Source organism: Natator depressus, chromosome 2, assembly GCF_965152275.1.
Source record: "Natator depressus isolate rNatDep1 chromosome 2, rNatDep2.hap1, whole genome shotgun sequence".
NCBI classification, from domain to species: Eukaryota; Metazoa; Chordata; order Testudines; family Cheloniidae; genus Natator; species Natator depressus.
The window spans coordinates 70174775-70196755 of NC_134235.1; the positions used below are offsets into that span (position 1 = coordinate 70174775).

The window sequence follows — 21981 nt, forward strand, 5'->3', positions numbered from 1 at the left end:
TCCCCAAATCACTAATTCTCAATTAAAATGACTAAGTTTATGCCAAGTTTCACACATCTGCCATCTGTGCTTTATTTTTTAAAAAAAATCTGTTTAGAGTGTTTTTTTGTTTTTAAACATTGGGAGAAGTGAATTGTCACCACTCTGCCAGGGATTTTACTCCAATTTTCCAACAAAAAATTATTTTCACCTGGAAGCCAAGAATGGAAATTCAGAAGCTTTGAGCATGAGAAAACAGGGTGTTGTCATAGAAGCTGCTTTGCAACATGAACCAACACTCACTATAATAAAGTTGTGTTCCATTTCCTTTTCTACCCCTACTTCTGCAAGTACAATTAAATTATACTTAAAGCTCAAGAACAGAAACCAATACTACACTGGAACACTGAAATATTTATTATATTGATACTAGGTATTATGAGTACAAAGCATATAGTTTTCCCTTGTTTTTTCTCAACAGACTAAGATTTAATTTAATTTAATATGTAATTATTATTATAGTCTGAGAATTATTATATTATAGTCTGAGAATTTTTCAAGTCAATTCAGTAATCTTACTAGCTGAATGTTCCTATATGCTTCATAATTATCATTATTGGACATTACATTTTCAGTGCATTAGCATAAATATTATCAGTTAGCACATGTGTTTCGGTAACTGTAACACTGGAAAGATTCATTGTTCATGGGCCTCAAACAGGTACCTGTGAGGTTCATTAAGAACTTGTAAAGATTCTGCTGTTATTATTATTCATAAATATTACATTAAAAGAAAGTTACTTAGGTTGCAAAGTAAAGCACTTAAAAGTTAGGAAATGCCAGATTTATGGTTGTTTGTGTAACCTTAATTCTATCCCCTTGTATATCCACCCTGTACACTAAATTAGGCAGGGATTCTGTGGAAAAAATAGTATGTGATCATGTAATAAAGGAATATATCATAATGCATATGAGAGGTTTAACTAAAGATTCCAACCAACTTCAGGAAGTCCCAGTTCTTTCTGTTTTCACACCATTTGCCCGCAAATCAGAGTTTCCAAACTCCATGCAGCAAATGAGAGCAGTCAAACAACCTTGTTAAATTTTCTGATATATAATAACTTAAGAAAATGTGAAGACAACAATGCTTTAAAGCAGCGTCATATGAGTTGTGGAATGTCCCTCCCCCCAAAGTAGTTAATGATCGAGGTGTGGACAGACTCAGTTCTTCTCGAGAAACTCAGCTTTTCTTTCATCTCTATTCTTTAAAAACAAAATCTTGAATTGCTATGGTTGTGAAGAAAACCTTCTAAATATTATCTGAGAGCAACAGATGCAAAGATGTCTACTTGAGTTTGCAAAGAGCCTGAAGCTATAGCTTTGAGGTATAAACTGCATCATTCATATCAATGGGTACTAACTCAGATATAAAGAACAATAGTTTAAAAGGTAAACGTTGTTAACTGTTTCACTGATCATCAAAGCATGTAAGAAAGGAGAGAAAGTATCATGCTATGATGATCTACAACAGCATTTTTCAAAGTGCTAAGCAGGAATGAATAGCCAGGATCAGGGTGCAAAAGACATATAAGTTATGTTGATGCCACAGAACTAAACGATTTGTGTCAAAGTTCTTGTATATTTGTAATAATAATAATAATTAACTGCAGTGAGACAGCCTTGGATTCAATCATTTGCTTAGAGGAAAGGGGGACAACTGATAACCTTGGTTTGTGCATCATTAAAAACTGATTCAGGTTTATGTGCAGGCATTTTAAAAAACATTAATTGAATTTAAGTGCTGCTGAGAATTGTACTACATTACACTGTAATTTTGCTCATGGATGGATAGCAGGAAGAATGTCCTGGGGCACACAAAGAGCTTACCTGAATTCATGTATCCCAAAATAAATAGAAGACCCAGGGGGATTTCTGTCAGCAGATCACCACCCAGGGATCAACAGAAGATGGTCCCTGATCACCACTCAGGGAGAAAATGATTTTTATCAGGGCCAATCTTACCTATAGTCTTTCCTGCCACCACCAACAACATGAATGATACTTTTTACCTGCATAAACACTGTCAATGTGCAATAAAAATTAGTTTGAACACACAAACTTTTTCATTATTTGTGAACTAGGGAAAACACTGATTTATTCTTGGGTTTTGCCAGTTCTACTTCTAAATTGTACTGTTTGCGTCTTTCCCAAACTGTTAACTCTAAGGGCATGTCTACACTTGCCATTTAAAGCGAAAAAAGTCCCTTTTTTGTGCAAAAACCGTGGGAGCATCTACACTTGCCAATGACTTTTTGCAGTGAAACTCAGAAGTTTCACCGCAAAAAGAAAACCACCTCCACGAAAGGCGTACAGCTCTTACTGGTGATGCTTTTGTGGTGATGTGCAAGTGAAGACATGTTCTTCCTGTTTAAACAGACTTTTAGCCTCTGGAGGCTATCCCATGGTGCCTAGGTGACCACTCTGGCCAGCAGGTCTGTTGCCAGGTAAACAGACATCCACCCCTCCCCCTGTAAAGCCCCGGGAACTTTGAAACTCCCCTTCCTGTTTTCTTGAAAAGTGCTCACTTATCTGGCCAGGTGACAATGCCTGCTCCAGGGAGCAAAAGATCCTGTGCTTGGAGCAATGCTGAGTTACTGGAGCTTGTCAGTGTTTGGGGAGAGGAGGCTGGGCAGGGACCCAGGATGCCCCATGATCACACACATCCTTTCCCCCTACCCGTCAAACTGGAGAGAGCTGCACTGTGGGATAGCTGCCCTAGAGTGCTCCTCTCCTCGGTGAAAGTGCTGCTAACGTAAACACTCTCTGACGCCTGAGGAATTCAGTGAGCACACAAACTAGTGCTTTACTTTCACTAGTTCCCTCTTACCTGTGAAACTTAGAGCGCAAAAACTCTGCAAGTGTAGACATACCCTAAGAATCAGTGACTAATTGCCAGGTAAGTGCATTTGCCACTTTACTTGAAAGAGCACTAGATACTTATATTGATCACATAGACTAACCCTGATGAGTATTGCCCTAAGAATGCCCAATAGGATACAATAATTACTATCCCTTTAAATAAAATGTAACTAGATCTGAGTTACTGTATTGACTAATTTTAATCTGTTACTAATTCACAGATCACAACATATGAAAGCTAATAGCAGTTACCTTGCATTACTGTGGAGAGGAAGGCAGAATTACTGGGCAGAATACAATAAAACACTAACACTTGTTTTCAAAAATACTAAATATGTGGAAAGGCTAGGACTTGAGGCTTGTTCTTACTTAAAAAGATATTTTGTGGTAATCCAGGAAAAGCTTTTTAGATTACAAAAGGGATTGGTAAAAGTGACAGGTAATTTTTTCCCAATGAGGAAGCGTTCACCCAATAGTAAAAGGGGAACTAAAATGAGAAAACTACAGAACCTGGGATGAACTGTTGAACAAGAACAATGTGGAAAAATCTGCATGGAAGGCAACTAAAGCACAGTTCAAGAGCCACCTACTGGTACTCTGGTTTCTGGGGAGGGAGAGAATTGGGGAGTATAGTAAAGAACTGGAAGGTGATGTTGAAAGCAATGAAAAATGTTCAATTATAGTGGGGACCAGATGGATTTTTCTCATTTCTTACACTTCTTTTCATGTAAGGCGCTGCTGTGATTTTAGAAATACACCTCAGAACAAGTTACGATACAGAATCCTGCATAATGCACTCAAAAGATATAAGTGGTTCTACAAAGTTGATAGTAATCTATTAAAACATTTCTATATTTAATAAAAATTGAGTTAAAAAACACAACATATGTGTAAATAGATAATCTAATTAGAAATGTTTTGTGAATAAAGTATGTACAGCTCAGTCACCAAAAGCATAAGAATGCTAATTTTTTTTAAAAGATCCAAGTATCTTTAATAATGTACCATTTTATGCTTTCAGAAGCAAGTCCCCTATACATAGCTTTGAAGTATAAACTGCACCGTTCATATCAATGAGTACGAACTCAGATATAAAGAACAATAGTTTAGAAGGTAAACATTGTTAACGGTTTCACTGCTTATCACAACATGTAAGAAAGGAGAGAAAGTATCGTGTTACGACGATCTACCACAGCATTTGTAGAGACACAAAGAGAAAATGAATGGATGAAGACCTAAAGGGTTTTCAAAACAACACAAGTGACTTAGGAGCACAACTCCCATTGACTTTCTATGGGACTTGTGCCCATAAGTCAATTAAGGGCCAATGAAAACTCCACATCTAAACCACTGAAGGAAAAAGAAAAACGTATATGATGAACATATCAACATGCAGTTACCTGGCAGTGATTTCCTAGTTAGGGTTGCATTCTAAAATGTGCTTAAAATGGGACAAAATTCTTGTGTTTCTTTAAAAGGAGGTCGCCACTTGGTGTGAAATGTTATACGGGGTTAGTTTTTATGTCCTATGTAGTGTTTGTTTGGTTTCTCTTAATAACATATGAATAAGAAGTCTTTGAATTTGGACTCTGGATGACAGTTTTATTTTTCATTGGTAACTAAAAGCTCTTTAAAAGTTTGTCTATCTACAGAAAGCTTGGTAAAGATGTGGATTTTGAATAGATCTAGTACAATGGGTAGTTTTTGTTTGTTTAAAGGTTAGGGTCATCTTTATCTATTGTTCACATTATAATTGAAGATTTATGCATTATGCACACAAACCTGATTGATCGGTGCTGAAGGCACACAAATGTGACTGGTGAGAGGCACAGATTCATGCAAGCTTCACTGATGGAAACAGGAACACATAAAAGCTTCTCCATCAGGAGCTACATTTTTCTGACTGATCCTATCCTATAAGAGAGAAGGGTTGATATGCAGCTGCTGCCAGATAAAAGTCACCCAACAGTACTTGTCCATCCACAATTACACACCTTACTGTTACCACAACTACTGCTCAACACAGACTGAGCACCTCAACCTTAACTTTGCCCTCCTATGGATGCCAGCCTTCCATCTATCCCTCTACTAAATGACCTTCTCCCAACACAACCAAATACTACACCAAACATCCATCAGTTCTATGGAAGGGGAAAATCTAATTTGGTAACAAGGTGTGTGCAAAAGAGTGAAAGCAGAGCAGAAATTAAGTTTGTTGTGCAAGTTCTGTGTACAGTAATTGGGATAACTCTCAGAGTAAATAAACACTGACAGGACCAAGTAAAAGAGAAGACAACACGTTTCAAGTGTGTAAATGTATATTTGTGGACTCAAGCATCTGAGTATTAATGACATGGGCAATAAACATCTTCTCTTCTTTCAAACACAGAGAAAGAGGACTTGTGTAGGTTGATTTGTTGTTTTCTAAAATCTGATTTCAGTCTCTATAAAAACTGGCATTATGTAAAGAGAATGACACAACAGATTTAAAAATATGGTCCACGTGATGAGGTTAACAGTGCTGGTCATATAATGTATACAGCTACTTTAGTACTTTGAGCTAGGAATCTAGCCATCAGAATTTGAGTTATTAGGCTGTACAAATCCCAAGTCTATACAATTACAACCCATTTAGTTGTTATTCCTAACCTGAAGATTGCTGTGAAAATCACAGAAAAATTCAAGGCTGTCATTCAGTGAGAGTTATAATTTGGAGGACACAGAAGATGGTTGAGATAGGGGAAAGAAAAGCAGACATAGGGTATGTAGAAAAGGTGAGTGCATCACAAAAAAATCTGAAATACTATATACAAGCAAAGTATTCACACTTGAACAGCAGCACCTCATTTCACCTGTTTTATTCTAGGTTATTTTTGGTAGATGACTTAAAGAACACTTTAAATGAATCTCTATTTCTCCCATTGGAACTGTTCCACTTTGTATAAAATACTTCAAGAAACATTGGAGCAGGGACTTGAACTTGAGTCTCCTGTGTCCCAGGGGAGTGCCATTACCACCCATAGAGTCTCTCTTAATCCTTCTGGCCCAATGATTATTCAATTATTTTATGAAAAATGAAATATACTCAAAAGGAGACATTGAGAGAGTATAGCCTGTGGTGGTGGTTAGAGCACCTATGTGGGAGTGGGGAGATGTGGATTCAAATTCCTGCTCCAGATTGGAAATTCAAATCTGGGTCTTCCACATCCCAGCTGAGCGCCCTAACTGGACTAAAAGTTATTGGGTCGGACCACCTCTTTACTTCAGCATGATTTTTTTTTCCCCAGGACCAAACTGAATAAACTATTGATCTGAAAAATTCACCAAGCTCTTGTCTCTAACTTGTGTCAGCAGATAACAGCTCTAAGATTTTGTTTTGATGGCTTGGATCACCTGAGCTCACTACACATTGGCTATCTGCCTGAAGCCGTGATACATAATATCCCGTCTCCCAGCCTCCTACAATGAGCACCTCCTATACTGGAAGGACAAGAAGAATAGATTCCAGCTGAAGATACTGCCATGCTAGCAAGATTCTCTGATGATGTCTTGGAGCAGCTTGAAATCACCCTCTATGGCATGCTCCAGGTCCTCTGGTTAGTGAAAATTTTGATAATACATTGTCATCAGAAGTGGGTTGAGCTGGATATCATTCAAAAGCCCTTTTCTCCCACAAACACAATGGTACCAAACATGGCAAACTAGAACAATTATGCACATATATATTCAAGAAAATGTTTTTTATGCTTTATTTTAATACAGGAATGTCAAACGTGCGGCCCTTGCAAAGTTAAATTGTGGCCCTTGCCTGATACTACTTGTGGCACCTTAGAGACTAACCAATTGATTTTGAGCGTGAGCTTTCGTGAGCTACAGCTCACTTCATCGGATGCATACTGTGGAAAGTACAGAAGATCTTTTTATATACACACAAAGCATGAAAAAATGGGTGTTTACCACTACAAAAGGTTTTCTCTCCCCCCACCCCACTCTCCTGTTGGTAATAGCTTATCTAAAGTAATCACTCTCCTTACAATGTGTATGATAATCAAGGTGGGCCATTTCCAGCACAAATCCAGGGTTTAACAAGAACGTTGGGGGGGGGGGGGTGGTAGGAAAAAACAAGGGGAAATAGGTTACCTTGCATAATGACTTAGCCACTCCCAGTCTCTATTCAAGCCTAAGTTAATTGTATCCAATTTGCAAATGAATTCCAATTCCACAGTCTCTCGCTGGACTCTGGTTTTGAAGCTTTTTGTTGTAATAGCGCAACTTTCATGTCTGTAATTGTGTGACCAGAGAGATTGAAGTGTTCTCCGACTGGTTTATGAATGTTATAATTCTTGACATCTGATTTGTGTCCATTTATTCTATTACGTAGAGACTGTCCAATTTGACCAATGTACATGGCAGAGGGGCATTGCTGGCACATGATGGCATATATCACATTGGTGGATGTACAAGTGAATGAGCCTCTGATAGTGTGGCTGATGTTATTAGGCCCTGTGATGGTGTTGCATACTTTCCACAGTATGCATCCGATGAAGTGAGCTGTAGCTCACTAAAGCTTATGCTCAAATAAATTGGTTAGTCTCTAAGGTGCCACAAGTACTCCTTTTCTTTTTGCGAATACAGACTAACACGGCTGTTACTCTGAAACCTGATACTACTTGTTAGAAGAAGAGGAGCAGGTTGACCTAGAGGCGGATTGAGTAGATGGAATCCTTTATTGCGATACTTGTTCCCCTGGACCGAATTGCCCAGTAAGCACCGAATTGATTACAATACACTTTTTTTGTTTCGATTAGTATGCACACACTTACATTTGTTACAATACCCCCAAAACACTTATTAAGTAATAGAAATACCCACTGTTAGTAAACCCACCCCTATTTATTATTTATAGCATTACACGTTACTTTTACCTCAAAGATACATTTCTTTGCAACAATTTGTTGCCATAAATCTCCCGCATCAGCAGTTCTCAGGGGAGGGAGGAAGGGGCTGTGAACAGTTCTCAGGGGAGGGTGGGGAAAGGGCCCTAAGCCAGGGCTTGTTTATGTAGCTGGGAAAGGGAGGAAGGGGACGATAACATTCCTTTTACCTTCTTTTACACAAAGAGCATTTCTCCTGAAGTCTCCTGCAGCTGCATCCTTGTCAATCTTTATAAGCAACAGAGAAGGGAAGAATCTGGCAACTTATATTTTAGACAAGGAAATACTGAAGAATTTGCAAATTATGTATTAGACAAAGTAATACTAAAGAATCTGTAACTTATGTATTAGACACAAAAATATTGCCTACATATGCCTTTGTCCCCTAATAGCATGTCAGCACATTAGAAGCTTATTGTTGTACTTAACCCTAACATATCCCAACACTACCGAGTTATCAATTAGTGCTCAGAACATGCTGCCTGATTAATTTTTTCCATGTTACAGGTTACTATAAATGGAAGGAGCACTTTAAGTTGATTTGCCATCATTGGCAAAAAGGAAGTGGTTCAGTAGTACTGGTTATCAGCTTTGTTTATGATGCCAATAGTGTTGTAGTGAGGCACTTGTTAACATGTCAGCATCCAGCAAAAAATTACTGGAATCTATCTGCAATCAGTAAGCACATAGTTACATAACCTACATTACATAACATAATACATTACAATCCCAAAGTAATTTAGAACAAAATCCTTGGTTTTACTTTGAATTTGATGATTTTTTAGGCATCAATGGGGAGACGAACAGCACTGACTAGTAGCCAAATTTTTGGAGAATACCACTGTGGAGGATCTGGTTAAATACTATGCTCAGTGGCACCTTACATGCTATAAGAAGTGCACCCATAAGCCCATCTGGCAAGGTTGGAGAGGAATTATGTCAAGCACCAGTAAAAAGTTGAAGATTCCAGGACAAGTGTCAGCTGTGGGCGAGTTTCACCTTATACTAGGTCCCATGGCATGTGTTTCAAGAGGAACACCTGCTTCTTCTGCCAGAAGCGCAATGACATCAATTAAGCACAGTTTCAAGACAGGTGAGAAACTGTAGGAAGCAGTCGCTCTTAATGAGAATGTTGCAAGAAATGTAAAATTAAGTGGGTGCATTGACCCAAAAGATGCCCACACATACGACACTGCATATCACATCAAGTGCTATATCAAGACTGTGTGTAATGCCTTGCATGAAAAGGTAAAAGGAACAGAAACAAATACTGATTTTACTACTGCAAACTGTGTGACTCAGCTGGAGTCACAGCGCTAATGGATGGGAAAGCGGTGGCATTGGCTGATATAGAGGCTAAGTACAGAGAAATAGCTTCTTTGAATGGAATTGAAGAGGAACAAAATGTGAGGGATCATGGACCTCAAACCCAGGCCGGGCTCAGACCACAGCTGCCTTCGAGCAGTTCACCTGAACTAGTACAATAGGGGGCCAGTGAAGCTCTAGCTTGCAAAGGCTCCCTGGCCCCAAAGCTCCTGACTGGCGGGGAAAGTCCAGCTCCACCAATTTGCTGGGATGCTCTACTTAAACCAGAAAGAGGCTCAGGAAGTTGCCCAAGCAATGAATCCTTGGCTGGCTGTTACTACAGACCCTGCCTACCTGCCTGACTCCTGAGCCATGCCTGTTCTTGGTTCCTGTCCTCCTTATTCCAGACCCCAATCTGTTCCTGGTTTCTACTTTCCTGCCTCACTCCAAGCCCCTGCTCCTACGCTGTACCACTGACTCTGGCTTTGACTCCTGACTTGACACCAGACTCTGGCTTTGACCTTCAGCTTGGCACTTGACTCTGACCCCAGCCCTAACCCTGACTCTGGTTCCAGACACCTGACTCTAACTATTAGGTATGACTGCCCATGCTCCAATCACTACAGAAAGGCTCTTAAAGCACTTATTGAAGATGAACTGTGGGATAGAGACATACTTTTTAGCAATCCTATTTGCAGAAATCAATCATAGCACATATCCTTAAAAACTGAAAAAGATATGTCACCATCAAAAGCAGAACATGCTGATGTCAACAGTAGTATGAAGACTGTTTGCAGCTGTTACATTTTTATGGAAAAGCATTTTGTCCTGCAGTATGTGGGCGTTTCAGGATTCCATAGCTAATGCCAAACCTGAAAAGGACATGTACTTCTTCTCTAAGTGGTGTACTGGTGATTGCAGTGACCTCAGCACAGGCAAGTATGATGGAAAGGACGGGGAGCACAAGGATCCCATGTTATCACAAAGCCTCATGTATGAGTGCTTGAGTGAAAGGCAGGTTTCCGACACATACACAACAAATGTGCACTGTACGTGGAATTTCTTTCTCTCTAAGTGGCTGTTAGTTTCACAATTCATTCCAAAACCTGAAGCAAATTCCTCATGCAGCTGATGCACAGCATTGGCTTCTCCATTGACTATGATGATGAAGTACTCTGCCTAGAGACTGAAATTACAAAAAAAGTTCTTCACTACGTGGCACTGCATGAAGGGTTGTACATTCCCCCAGACCTTGTCAATGGTATACCTTGTCATTTAGTGCTGCTGCTAACTTAGATATCGTAGAAGATACAGCAGATGGCAAAGGTACCCTTCATGCTACTGTTATGGTCAGCTATCAGGAGCATCCTAAAGGGGACCAGTCTGATCCTCAAGTACTGTCTGGACCAACAAGAAACTATTCCTTGAAGAAGCTTCCTGACTTCAAGACTCACTTACTTTCCCACAAAGGTCTGAAAATTCTGAAGCCAAGAAATCCAGTTTTCAATGAAGCAGCAGTCAAATAGACTATAGTAGATCTTTCTACATTCACTAGCCTTGACCTCAGCTGGTTATTGTGCAAAAGTGTGATATAGACCAGCCGCAAGAAAGGCCTTGAGCATGGCTTCAGCTGAAGAGAGGCATGACATATCTGAAAATGATGTGGACACCCAGGACATAGAATAACCATTTCAGGAGATCTGTCGGGACTGCTAATTGGGATTTGAACCTCACAGCACTGGAAGGTTTTAAGAAATACTTTTTTGCTTTAGGTGTAACCAGCTATTCTGCAATGATTGACTGGTAATTCACTGGCATAAGAGGTGTAGAAAAGTCTGTAGAAAGGAAATATTGGAGGAATTTCAGAAAGGATATTGGGTTGTTAAAAGGTTACCAGTTCCATTCTGTGCACTTGGTTTTGACAAAGTCCTAGAACCTAAAAAAAGATAAATGAAAATTGCTGGGGTTTTGGTGGGCACAACACAATATCCAAATCCTCTCTCTCAGTTTTTTCTTACAACCCCAGAACTCAAACATTTTAAAACAAACAATTGTTTGTTTCTTAAACAATTTTCATATGATTGTTCCACATTTGTCATGTTTGGTACCATTGTGTTCATGGAGAAAGAGCTTTTGAATGATACCCAACTTGATCCATTTCTGACAAAATAGTATTATCAAAATTTCTGCCAAGCGGAGGACCTGGGGGGAGCAGTGAGTCCCCATTGCCATGCCACAGAGGGTGACACCACTGGAATTATTATTTGTAGATTTTTGCAAATCAAATGACATCTCTCTTTTCTTTCTATCTATAACTTGCTCATGGAATTCGATTTTACTACATTATGCTCTCAGTATTACTAGTATTACTTGCCCCTACCATCTGAGCAGCTGTGTTCCCCATTCCAGACTTATAGTTTTGTTGCCAGAGTCAGGATGATCCCCCAGTTCTTCCCTTCCTATTGACTTCCCATCCCCCTGAAGATTTGTCTGTAAATGGGCCTTCCATTGTTTTGCTTCCATAATGCTAAATTTACATTGGAGACAGGTAGATAGCTACCTTCACTCCTGTCTGGGAGAAAACCTGTTTCTCTATTTGTTTGGTCACAGACTTTAAAGCATAATATCAATGACTAGGCATGATTCCTCATATAGTGATATTACATAATATTTCACAATGATATTAATCACCAGTGCATCACCAACGTTCATAAAATACCTTATTTGAGACACTTTTATAGCACAGTAATATCGTATACAACCACTTACTTATTCTTCAATTGCTTATTCTTTGGTGTTCAAGCTCCCTATTCTCTCCCAAGGTATCTGGACCCTAATTATCACAGTCCCTTCTTTCTAGGGCCACCTTTATGAGGACTTATAAGGAGTCCAAACAAAATAACAGTAGCAAAACAAAGACAGCATGACAACCAAGAGTCTCATCATACAGACCTGTGGGCATAGCTGCAGCTGGACCCCTCCCTGCTACCTCCTAGACAGCCCTTTATGTTTCCACTGCTCCCGCTAATAGGTCAGAAGTAATTGGCTGCATAGGCGCTGACTCTGTGGGTACTCCGAGGCTGGAGCACTCAGAGGGAAAAATTGGTGGGTGCTCTGCACCCACCGGCAGCTCCCGCCCCAGCTCGCCTCTGCCTCCGCTCCATCTCTGCCTCTGCCTCCTCCCCTGAGCTCTCTGCGTCTCCACTTTTCCCCCTGGCTTCCACTGCTTGTGCTGCGAGACAGCTGTTTCACACGGCAAACGCTCGGAGGGAGGGGGGAGGAAGGGGAACACGGCGCGCTCGGGGAAGAGGCGGGGCCGGGGCGGGAATTTGGGGAAGGGGTCCAATAGGGGCAGGGAGGGATGGAGTTGGGGCGGGGACTTTGGGGAAGGGGTTCGAATGGGGACGGGGCAGGGGCGAGAGAGGGCAGGGGTGGAGTCGGGGCAGGGCTGGGGGGAGGCTCAGCACCCACAGGTGCCAGGAAAAATTGGCACCTATGATTGGCTGCGGCATTAAACCAGTAGGGTCAGGCCTAGGTAGTGGCCTTTTCCCTGTCACAGAGTTTTATAACAGGGATGTTGAAAAAGAGGGTCAAACTCATCACTGGCAAGTTTGGATGCAACTCTTTCCACCATGTACACCATTAGTAATTTGGGCCATTGAGGTGTTCTTACTTGCACATCTACAATATTGGTGTTAAAACAAAACAAAGGTAAAATAAAATTTCCTACAAGTTATATTACTGCTATGCAGTAATAGTACTACTATGCAGAAGAAGTGGTATTAATTGTAGATTATCTCCTCCGCTAACTATACTCACAAGTATAATTGTAAAAATCTAGGCTTGGATAATAGTGGCAACAAAGGCAAATGACAGAATACACACAAAAACCCCAAGATAGTCTATAGTATAGTATAGCTTTTTTTTATCCCCACCAGTATGGCAGGCATTTCAATGGGTATATTCCCCATCTGAATGTTGAATGATGTGAAGTTTTGTACTAGCATTATAAATTTGTGCTTTTACTTTACAGTGCACAAATGTAAGGTGCATATTATTTACTCAGTATGTGTTAAAAGTAAACCTCTGAATCATATAGGTCCAAAATCTATTCTAATTTACAAACTGTGCAATCCCATTTAATTCTACCGGGGCACACAGAGTGGTAGTTTATGAAATCTTTATGTTTCTTTGCTTACTAACCTCAAATGGAAATGATGTGTGGTGAGGAAAGAATCTCATAATGTCAGTGTCTCAGTTTGGAGGGCAAATGGTACTGTGTTTTTTGGACATACCTCTAATAAAACAGAGTCTCTTATATTATTTTAAATACTTTGTTTTTGTCAGAAAACAATATCAGAATTATCTCCATTGTATTAGTTCATCATTTCTTTACAGAACTGAATTAAACTGAGAAATGCAGTGCCTTTTGAGGTTACTGCAGCCCGGCAACTGCATTAACACCCAGGAAGCTCTTGCAATGGAGAAGAGGGACACTAAGGAGCCACCCGCGCATGCACACCCACAAATTTGTAATTTAGAGAGAGGAGTAAGCTCTGCCCTTGTTTCTCTTCCTCGTTTCATCTCCTGATTCTCAGGGAATGGAGAAAGTAAAGAGAATCCTGTGCTTCATAATTTCCCAAGCTGACAGCTCTATTTTGTAGCTCTTATTCAGGAAAATCCTGTTTGGCTGCTTGGATCTGTGCAGTCTCTCCAGCTAAGTGACAGCTGGGAAATAGCCACTAGGAATCAGAGCCCCTGGAGGGTATCTGTGATTAATGTTGCCCTTGAGTGATTTTCTCATCAGGAGACACTTAGGCTTTGCCTTGCAGCCCATCAAGGGGAGGTGGTTTCTTCTAGGCAAGGTTCCATGAACACTCCAGTATTTGACCTATTAATGGATTGATTAGTCAGAGTAAAATTGCTAAGGACTATCAAGAAACAAACTATCAAGAAACAACTAACAAACTGGCCAAGAAAAAGCTACAGTACAGAGACACTAAATAAAAGTAAGCCATATTTGCATATTTGTGTAGAGTAATGTAAATGTTAAAATGTATTTTAAATGATTTTTCCAGGTGAAAAGAAATACACCTGCTAAAGCTGTAACTAAATCTATAGCACACGGTGATGTGCATGACGTCAGAGCATGCTATTTTGCATTTTGTTAAGTCAGGCATGAAATACACTATAAAAAACACAGTCTAGCAGCATTATAAAAATATTAGGTATCAGTGTCACTGAAGGGCTTTCCATTATCATGCAGGAATATAAACTCCGGGATGATTCAGTTAAAAAAAAAGGCTAACTTTGATGAATGGGTGCTGGTCTACATCTTCTGGCAGCAAATTGTTTTTGTAGCTTTTTCTAACACTAACAGTGATAGTGCTACATAGTCCACCAAAATATTGGAGAATTGCTGGACACATCAGGCTATACTGCAAAAATTTAAAGTGCATAGTTATTTATTCTTTAATATAAACTTCATGCTATGATCTGTGTTATGCTTTGATCATTAGGAGAAAATAAATACAATAAAACTAGCAGACATTTTCTTCCATTTTGCTGTATTGAGAATGTGCAGACATGATAAAGTGAAAACATTATGAAGCAACAAGGGATTTAATAACATATAATGATGATGATAATAAATTAGGGCTGGATTCTGTCACCCTCATTCAAATGAGTAACGTCTTACACTGTGAGAAGTCCCACTGATTTCAGTGGAACTTATTGCAGAGAAACGCACCGTTCAGTGTAAACTCCACTTGGAGTTTCCCAGCTCCTGGAACTATGGACTGAACCTCTAGGTTTCCTACTCGATGAAAAACACAATAATGGCTACCAGAGCTCTCTGATATCCCAGTATGCTTAGAGTCAGGGGTTAGGGAAGAATGGACTAGAAACTCCTGCTGAAGCCAATAGCGAGACTTCTGCATTGCACAATATGGACAAGCAGTTTGCTGGGCCAATGATGAGCCGGAGTGGCTCAGAACCTCAGTGGGAGGGGACAGCCTGACTAGTTTTTTGCTTCATCTTTGTGTTTGGGAGCTGAGTGAGACAGAACAGCCCAGGGAGTCTCTGATTAACTGCCTTTCCCCACAAAGGGAGTCTTTGAACTGCTGAGCATGGGTCAGGCAGTTCCAGCCCTTCAGAGACCAGCATCCAGAGTGGCGGAGATCCAACCCACCACTGCTACCAAGAGCCAGCTGAGACCAGACACCAGAACAGGGAGACAGGAGAGGACCTTTTGTGTCCTGTGCACAGTGATGAGTTGTCTTGGGTGGAGGCACCACACACACACAAAAAAAAGCCAGGACTCACTTGAGGACAAGGAAGAAAGCACTCCAAGTAGCAAGCAGCAGGGAGAATGTTTGAGCCACAAACATTGGCTTGAGTCACTTGGAGGAGAAGCCATATCAATATGTGTAAGAATGGCAGAATCTAGCTTTTGGGAATACTTAGCACTCATATAGCATTTTTGTGAGGCCATAACAAAGGTAGGTAAGCATTATGGGCCAGTTTTTAAAGGTATTTAGGCACCACTGATTTCAGGGGGATATAGTTGCCTTTAAAAAGCTGGCCCTATGATCTTAATGTAGGCATACAGAAATATTCAGTGCCCAACTGTGGTATTCCTTCAAAATGCACATTTTGTAATAAATATTTTGTTAAATTTTATCCATAACATGGTTATTTTTAGTTCATCTAAAAGCAAGAACCATCTTTGCATTCCTAGAAATTCCTGAAGAAATACTGCATCATTAATTTAAGTAGTTGTAAAAGAAGAGCCTATGGTACTAGAACAGCAGTAAGAGACAGATAAGAACAAAAAGTAAGTGGTTAATTTTCCACTGTAGCTACTTAGAAGTATGATAAAAGTTCCTAATTATTTGCTGAAAGGAAAAATACCATATGGCATTGGGTTGGTGGGCTGTGCTTTCCTATTAGCTAAGAGAACAAATTCTACCTATTACTACATTATTTGAAGGAAATAATAATTAGGAAAATGTCTCCCTTTAAAATACATTAAAACCCTAATGTACTCAGGGACGAATTCTGACACCCTTCACTGTTGATGATTTCACTGGGAGCTTTCACGGACCAACTGAGGACAAGATTTGGTATTGAACAGATAGGTGTAACTCATAGTATCAATAATCATGTAATATACACATTACTAAAAGAAAGAAAAGTATAGGGAAAAAGATTAGATTTTTACTGTGACTACTGTACCTCAAGGTTTTTTTCTTGAATTTCACAACTATCCCAAACAGTGTCTTTTTCCTAACATAATTTATCATGTCATAATTCTTTGATACAGTAATTTAAATTTTTTTTGTTTCCTTTCAGATCTCTTATTATTATTCACAGTACTATTCTTATTTAAACTCATTTTGCCAATTCACCTCCAGCATAGCAGGATGAAACTCCATTGGCTTTAGTGGTGCCGCACTGCAGCATCGTGTCTGCCTAGAGAAGTTTAATTATGTGCTGTTTGGATACAATTAGATATACATTAGGTTTGGAGATTCTCATTCAAATCACAGTTAGGTTTCAGATTCAAAGGCAATTCTAACTAATAGAATTCTTGTGAGATCAGCTCATCCTACAAGGGTTAGACTATTTGGGATGGTAGAAATCTTGTGTTATCATTTATTCTCACAAGGCATCCACCAACCTATGCAGAAGTCTCACAGGTATTACTATTTCCATGCATTTTCTTTGAATCAAAACCAGAACTGGAAAGCAAACGTCTCTGAATTTTGAATCTGACATGGAACCAGAACTGTAATGACAAGCTTTTATATGGCGATTAGAAGCCACCCTATATCTTTCACTCCGAGAAAGTTCACATGTACTTTGGTCCACATGTACTTTGGAACATAATACACATTATTGCTGCTGCTCATGGAGAGTAGCATGAAGATACGGTAACGTAGGGAACACACCAGTTCAAGATGACGAGACATGGGTCTTGGCTTTCTCTCTTTCTGTGATAAAAAAGTAAGCTGACTATCATGCACAAAACATACATATTGATTTAATTTAAATAAAAGAGTAAAACCCCCTCTTTTAACATACTAAAATTCCTAACTAACCAATTGCACTGTGCACCTATTCACACACCCCTGCTTAGTATATACTGTGTTTTCACTTATTTCACATATCACATTAATCTGAACATCCTCTCAGCATCAGTAAATTAGACTGAACTTAATTCTCTCATTCCCTGGTTGTTCTGTTGTCAACCAGTTTTAATATACTTCTGGCTTTATAACACAATGTTTTTTTTTACCTTTGCTTCAATCTGCTTAGTATCTGGATTTTGAAACAAAAATTTAATTTTGCTCTTGCCATCATCTGAAGACCCTTTAAGCTGGGAAAACTTGTACCTCCAAAGCACAGCCTAAAGGAAACAAAACATACACAGAAAGGTCAACACAGTTAACTTACAGAAGTGTATTAGAAACAGAGGATCTTCTTCCTAGGTAGTTTTTTAACCTGCCTATGGTACATAATTAAACCAATGTAGCGCCATCTAGCCTGAAGTCCCTTTGATTATACGGATGTATTATACTTTGGCAGTGTCTGATTCAGATCAGTCAGACTGCATTTGTGAAATGTTCTTTGAAACCCCTTTAGCTTTATTCAACCCTAGTTAATGAAGAAAGGGTCACTTAATTCACTGTGATGTCAAAAAATAAAAGCCTTTTCCCTTGAGGATAAGTCAGACTCCATCTCTTAAGTGCTAACTTGTCATGGAATTACTTTATTTTATTTTGTTTTGTTTTGTTTATTGATTTACTTATTTCCATAGAAGAAGGTATCCAGTCATGTATGTGAGTCTGTATTTATATGAACTACAAAATAAAGCATTTTGTAAATGTTTGTAAAAGTAAAAATAAACAAAACAATAGAGATAAAAATGACACTGTACAGTTAGCACTTACTCAAGGAAAGTGATTGTCTTTGGTCCAAATGAGCACTTAATGCACATGCTTCAGTTTAAGCACGTAAGTAGTTAAGAGTCAATGTGTTTGATAACTTGCTGAACATTAACCATGTGTTGAAGTGCCTTGCTGAACTGGGACCAAAATGCTCAGCCCCTTATAGGATTGAACCTTTAATGTGTTAGCAGATCCAAATATTAAAAGATGACAATATATGACAAAGTTTCCCACTCCACTATGAATTTTGTAATAAGGTTATCAACTAAACAGAAAAGCAGTAAATATTCAATGTTACAAATAAATAGAAATGTATCTTCTTGGTATGATGCAGTACCTTCCTGAAGAATATATAGGAATATTGTTCCTAAAGTCTGTTGCATTTCAGTAACTAGTAATGTTACAGAGCATCACACCCATCAGCCTGGAATCAATATGCAGCCTACAGTCAATTTCACATTTCATGTATAAGTAAGATGGACAAGAATGTGTCTTAGTGAAATGTAAATGATGAGCAAAACTATTACGGAACATTACGGAACAATCACTGTGTATCTTGTACATATGACTTCACACTACTACTGGCTGCTATTGGCTGAATTCTTTCTCATTGCTGCACTAAAAAATCTGCATATCTACCAAATTTGTGTACATTCACAGTAGTTTCTGCATCAGATTCATCTTCCTTTTTTCCCTCTGCTTTTGCCTTCATTGGCACTGTACTGTTTCCATCAGAATCTCAAACTGAATAATTTTCTTAAATAGAATGCCTCTATGCTGTAGGGAGAAATACAGAAAAGTGGTGAAAATTTTATCTCAATATTCGTTTAGATCCTTATTGTTTGCTGCCAATTGCTACAGAAATAAATGTTAACCTTTTGATAGCTCAGAATTTTGTAAACTTTTTTTTTCCTTTTTGCGGGGGCCTTACTTCCCCTAACAATAGTATACATATCTAATGAGCAACAGCCAGCACAGACTTCTGGATAAATAGGTAACCAGTTTAATTTCAAATTGACTTTACATTGCTAAGCAAAAATTTTACCTTGCAATTGTTAAAAATGACATTTTTAACTTTAAAAATTGGGTGAAATTGGTGTTAATGAAAGTGAAGGATCAATAGCATTGTGGTATTCAGAAGCTTCCCAACACAGCTCTGTCAATTTGCCTCGCTCTCTACCTGCATCACTCCTACTAGTCCAGTGCTTGCACTTATCTGAACAGAGAATGCAGGTCATACCAAATCATACCCTGATTCAGAAAAGTACTTAAACACACACTTGATTTAAGCATGTGGGTAGTCATACTTCAAGTCAGGCATCTGCTTACGTACTTTTCTGTACTAGGGTCCATAGCAATGAAGGGACAAAAGACTTCTAGTAGCCGGAATGTTCTCACAGCACATTAAGCCATGGGGCCCTTGGTCTAGCTGGATAGAGAAAGTGAGTTCCCCCTTTCAACTGCAGGGATGGGGCTTGTCCAGCAGGCTGCTAGGAAGGGGGTCATTGCCCCCTTTAAGGCCTCTGCCCACCCAGAGAGGATTGCTGGATTCCAGGTAAAGAGACAGAAAGCCGTACAGCTAGAATAGGTTGCGGGGGCGGGGGACAGGGACGCTGTCCCTTTCCTCCCCAGCTGACCAGATACAGGGCGGGATTATACTCAGGACAGTTCCAGGAAAGTCCTATTTAACCCAGACCAGACTAGCAGCACCCACCCTCACACCCACCAGCATAGTAAAATTACCAGCTTTTGTCATTATACACCACAGACATGACACTCGTTGCCCCTTTTCTTGGGGCTTTGGGAAGGAATTTTCCCTCTCTGCCACATTGGTCGAGGCGAGGTTGGCATCTTGCCTTCCCTAGAGTGAGTTGTGGACCTGGTGGGGTATGGATGGGGGAAGGGAGTTAGGCTACAATGATGCAACACATTATGTAAGTTTGTGGCAGATGTCTAGTGCAGGTACTCTGTATGGAATGGATATAGTGATCAGATAAAATTAATTGGTAAAGAATTTAAATGAGGCATCCTTTAAAGGGGAGGAGAAAGGGGGTTCAGGGCTCCTATACTTGGTATGGGATGAAGTCCACCCCATGTTTTCTAGTTCCCCTTAACCCTTATACAAGAAGGGATGGTGGGGTCTCAGCAGCAGGAGGTATGGAACCAGGACTGGAAAGGGGAAAGGCTGACAGCCGCTCCCCTGGAATATGGAAGTATATATGGAATCACCTGTATTGTACAAATTTATCTGCAGGGTACTTCCACATATTTAAGAATAAAGTTTCAGCCCATTTAAAACCACATCCAGTGCCTCCTGTCTTCTGGCATAGCTGGACAATGTGGTCAGAATGAGATTTCACTTGTTCTTCTATCAGGATTTTTAATATAATTCCTAGAACTGAAAGTTCAAAAAACCCATTGAATAGAGGCAATCATATCTTACTCATCCTATGTAGTAAGGGATAGAATCTTCACAAATATTGCAAAAAAGGATTCACAAACACAAAGCAATCAATTTGCTTTTGATGGCTGTTCTCACATTTTATTCATTTTTCACAGACATTCACATGAAGCAAGTTATGTTTGCAAAATGTTTGTGAAAATGTGAACATTCATCTGGCTATATATTGGTACATAAATACTTGTACAAATTCTAAATGAGGATTCACATCAAAAGTGCGCCCCATGATCATCTTGAAAGCTTTTTTGGATTTAGAAGGTTTCAGAGTAGCAGCCGTGTTAGTCTGTATTCGCAAAAAGAAAAGGAGTACTTGTGGCACCTTAGAGACTAACCAATTTATTTGAGCATAAGCTTTCATGAGCTACAGCTCACTTCATCGGATGCATTCAGTGGAAAATACAGTGGGGAGATTTATATACACCCAGAACATGAAAAATGGGTGTTATCATACACACTGTAAGGAGAGTGATCACTTAAGATGTATATAAATGTATATAAATCTCCTCACTGTATTTTCCACTGAATGCATCCGATGAAGTGAGCTGTAGCTCACGAAAGCTTATGCTCAAATAAATTGGTTAGTCTCTAAGGTGCCACAAGTACTCCTTTTCTTTTTGGATTTAGAAGTCATTTGGTAAGGAAACAAACAATACCATGTGACTTAGGTGACCATGTGACACATATCAAATAGGAAATCAAGTATACAGTTTCTTCAACCATTGTTCATGAGTGAAACATAGGCTGAAATATGTCTGCATAAGCCATTAGTCAAATTTTGAATAACAAATAAATTTGTAAAAATTGAAGTCTGTTCACAAATAGAAAGAGGGGCTAAATCTGTTGTATAAATTATTCCCAACTCTATTGTTATTACTTATAAGTACAATAGCAGTGACTACAAACCTCAAGCAAGTTGGGGTATTATTTTACTAGGCGCTCTATGGTCAGTTCTGGTGGGGGGGGTCCTTTATTTAACAAGAAATTAAAAAAGGCTATGCCTTTGTATGAATCTACAAAAACTGTATAAGCGTAAGCAAGTACACGTTTTAGGAACAGTATAGCATGTTGCACTCTAACAGACTTGATTTGACAAAGTATTTTAAATACTTTTCTGTAATCAACAACCCAAACGTAAAATATCTTCCCACTCTGAGATGAATGTTCTGGCCACATTCACAAAACTCTGGATGTTCAGAAAACCTGACAAAGTTAACCAGTTCTTATAGAAATGTATAGTATGGCAGACAATTCCACTGAACAAACAAATCTGATATTAGATTTAACATATTAAACAAATGCTGCAACTCCTTTTCCATGTATTATTCAAATATCCCAAGAATATCCCTAGAACTTTATCACTAACGGTATAGCATCATTTCAGACCTTTAGCATCAATAAATACTGGAACATAATCCAAGCAAGTAAAAAAAAC

The 21981-nt window shown here is 39.2% G+C and overlaps 1 protein-coding gene across 3 annotated transcripts in view; it reads right to left on the reverse strand.

Annotated features, from left to right (window-relative positions):
• SNTG1 (syntrophin gamma 1) overlaps positions 1-21981 on the reverse strand; it is an 814219-nt gene that overhangs the window by 7338 nt on the left and 784900 nt on the right. For all 3 annotated transcript variants that reach the window (XM_074944402.1, XM_074944401.1, XM_074944403.1), the window contains one exon: positions 17437-17547. In XM_074944402.1, coding sequence (XP_074800503.1) covers positions 17437-17547 — 111 coding nt within the window. The remainder of the gene's footprint in view (positions 1-17436; positions 17548-21981) is intronic.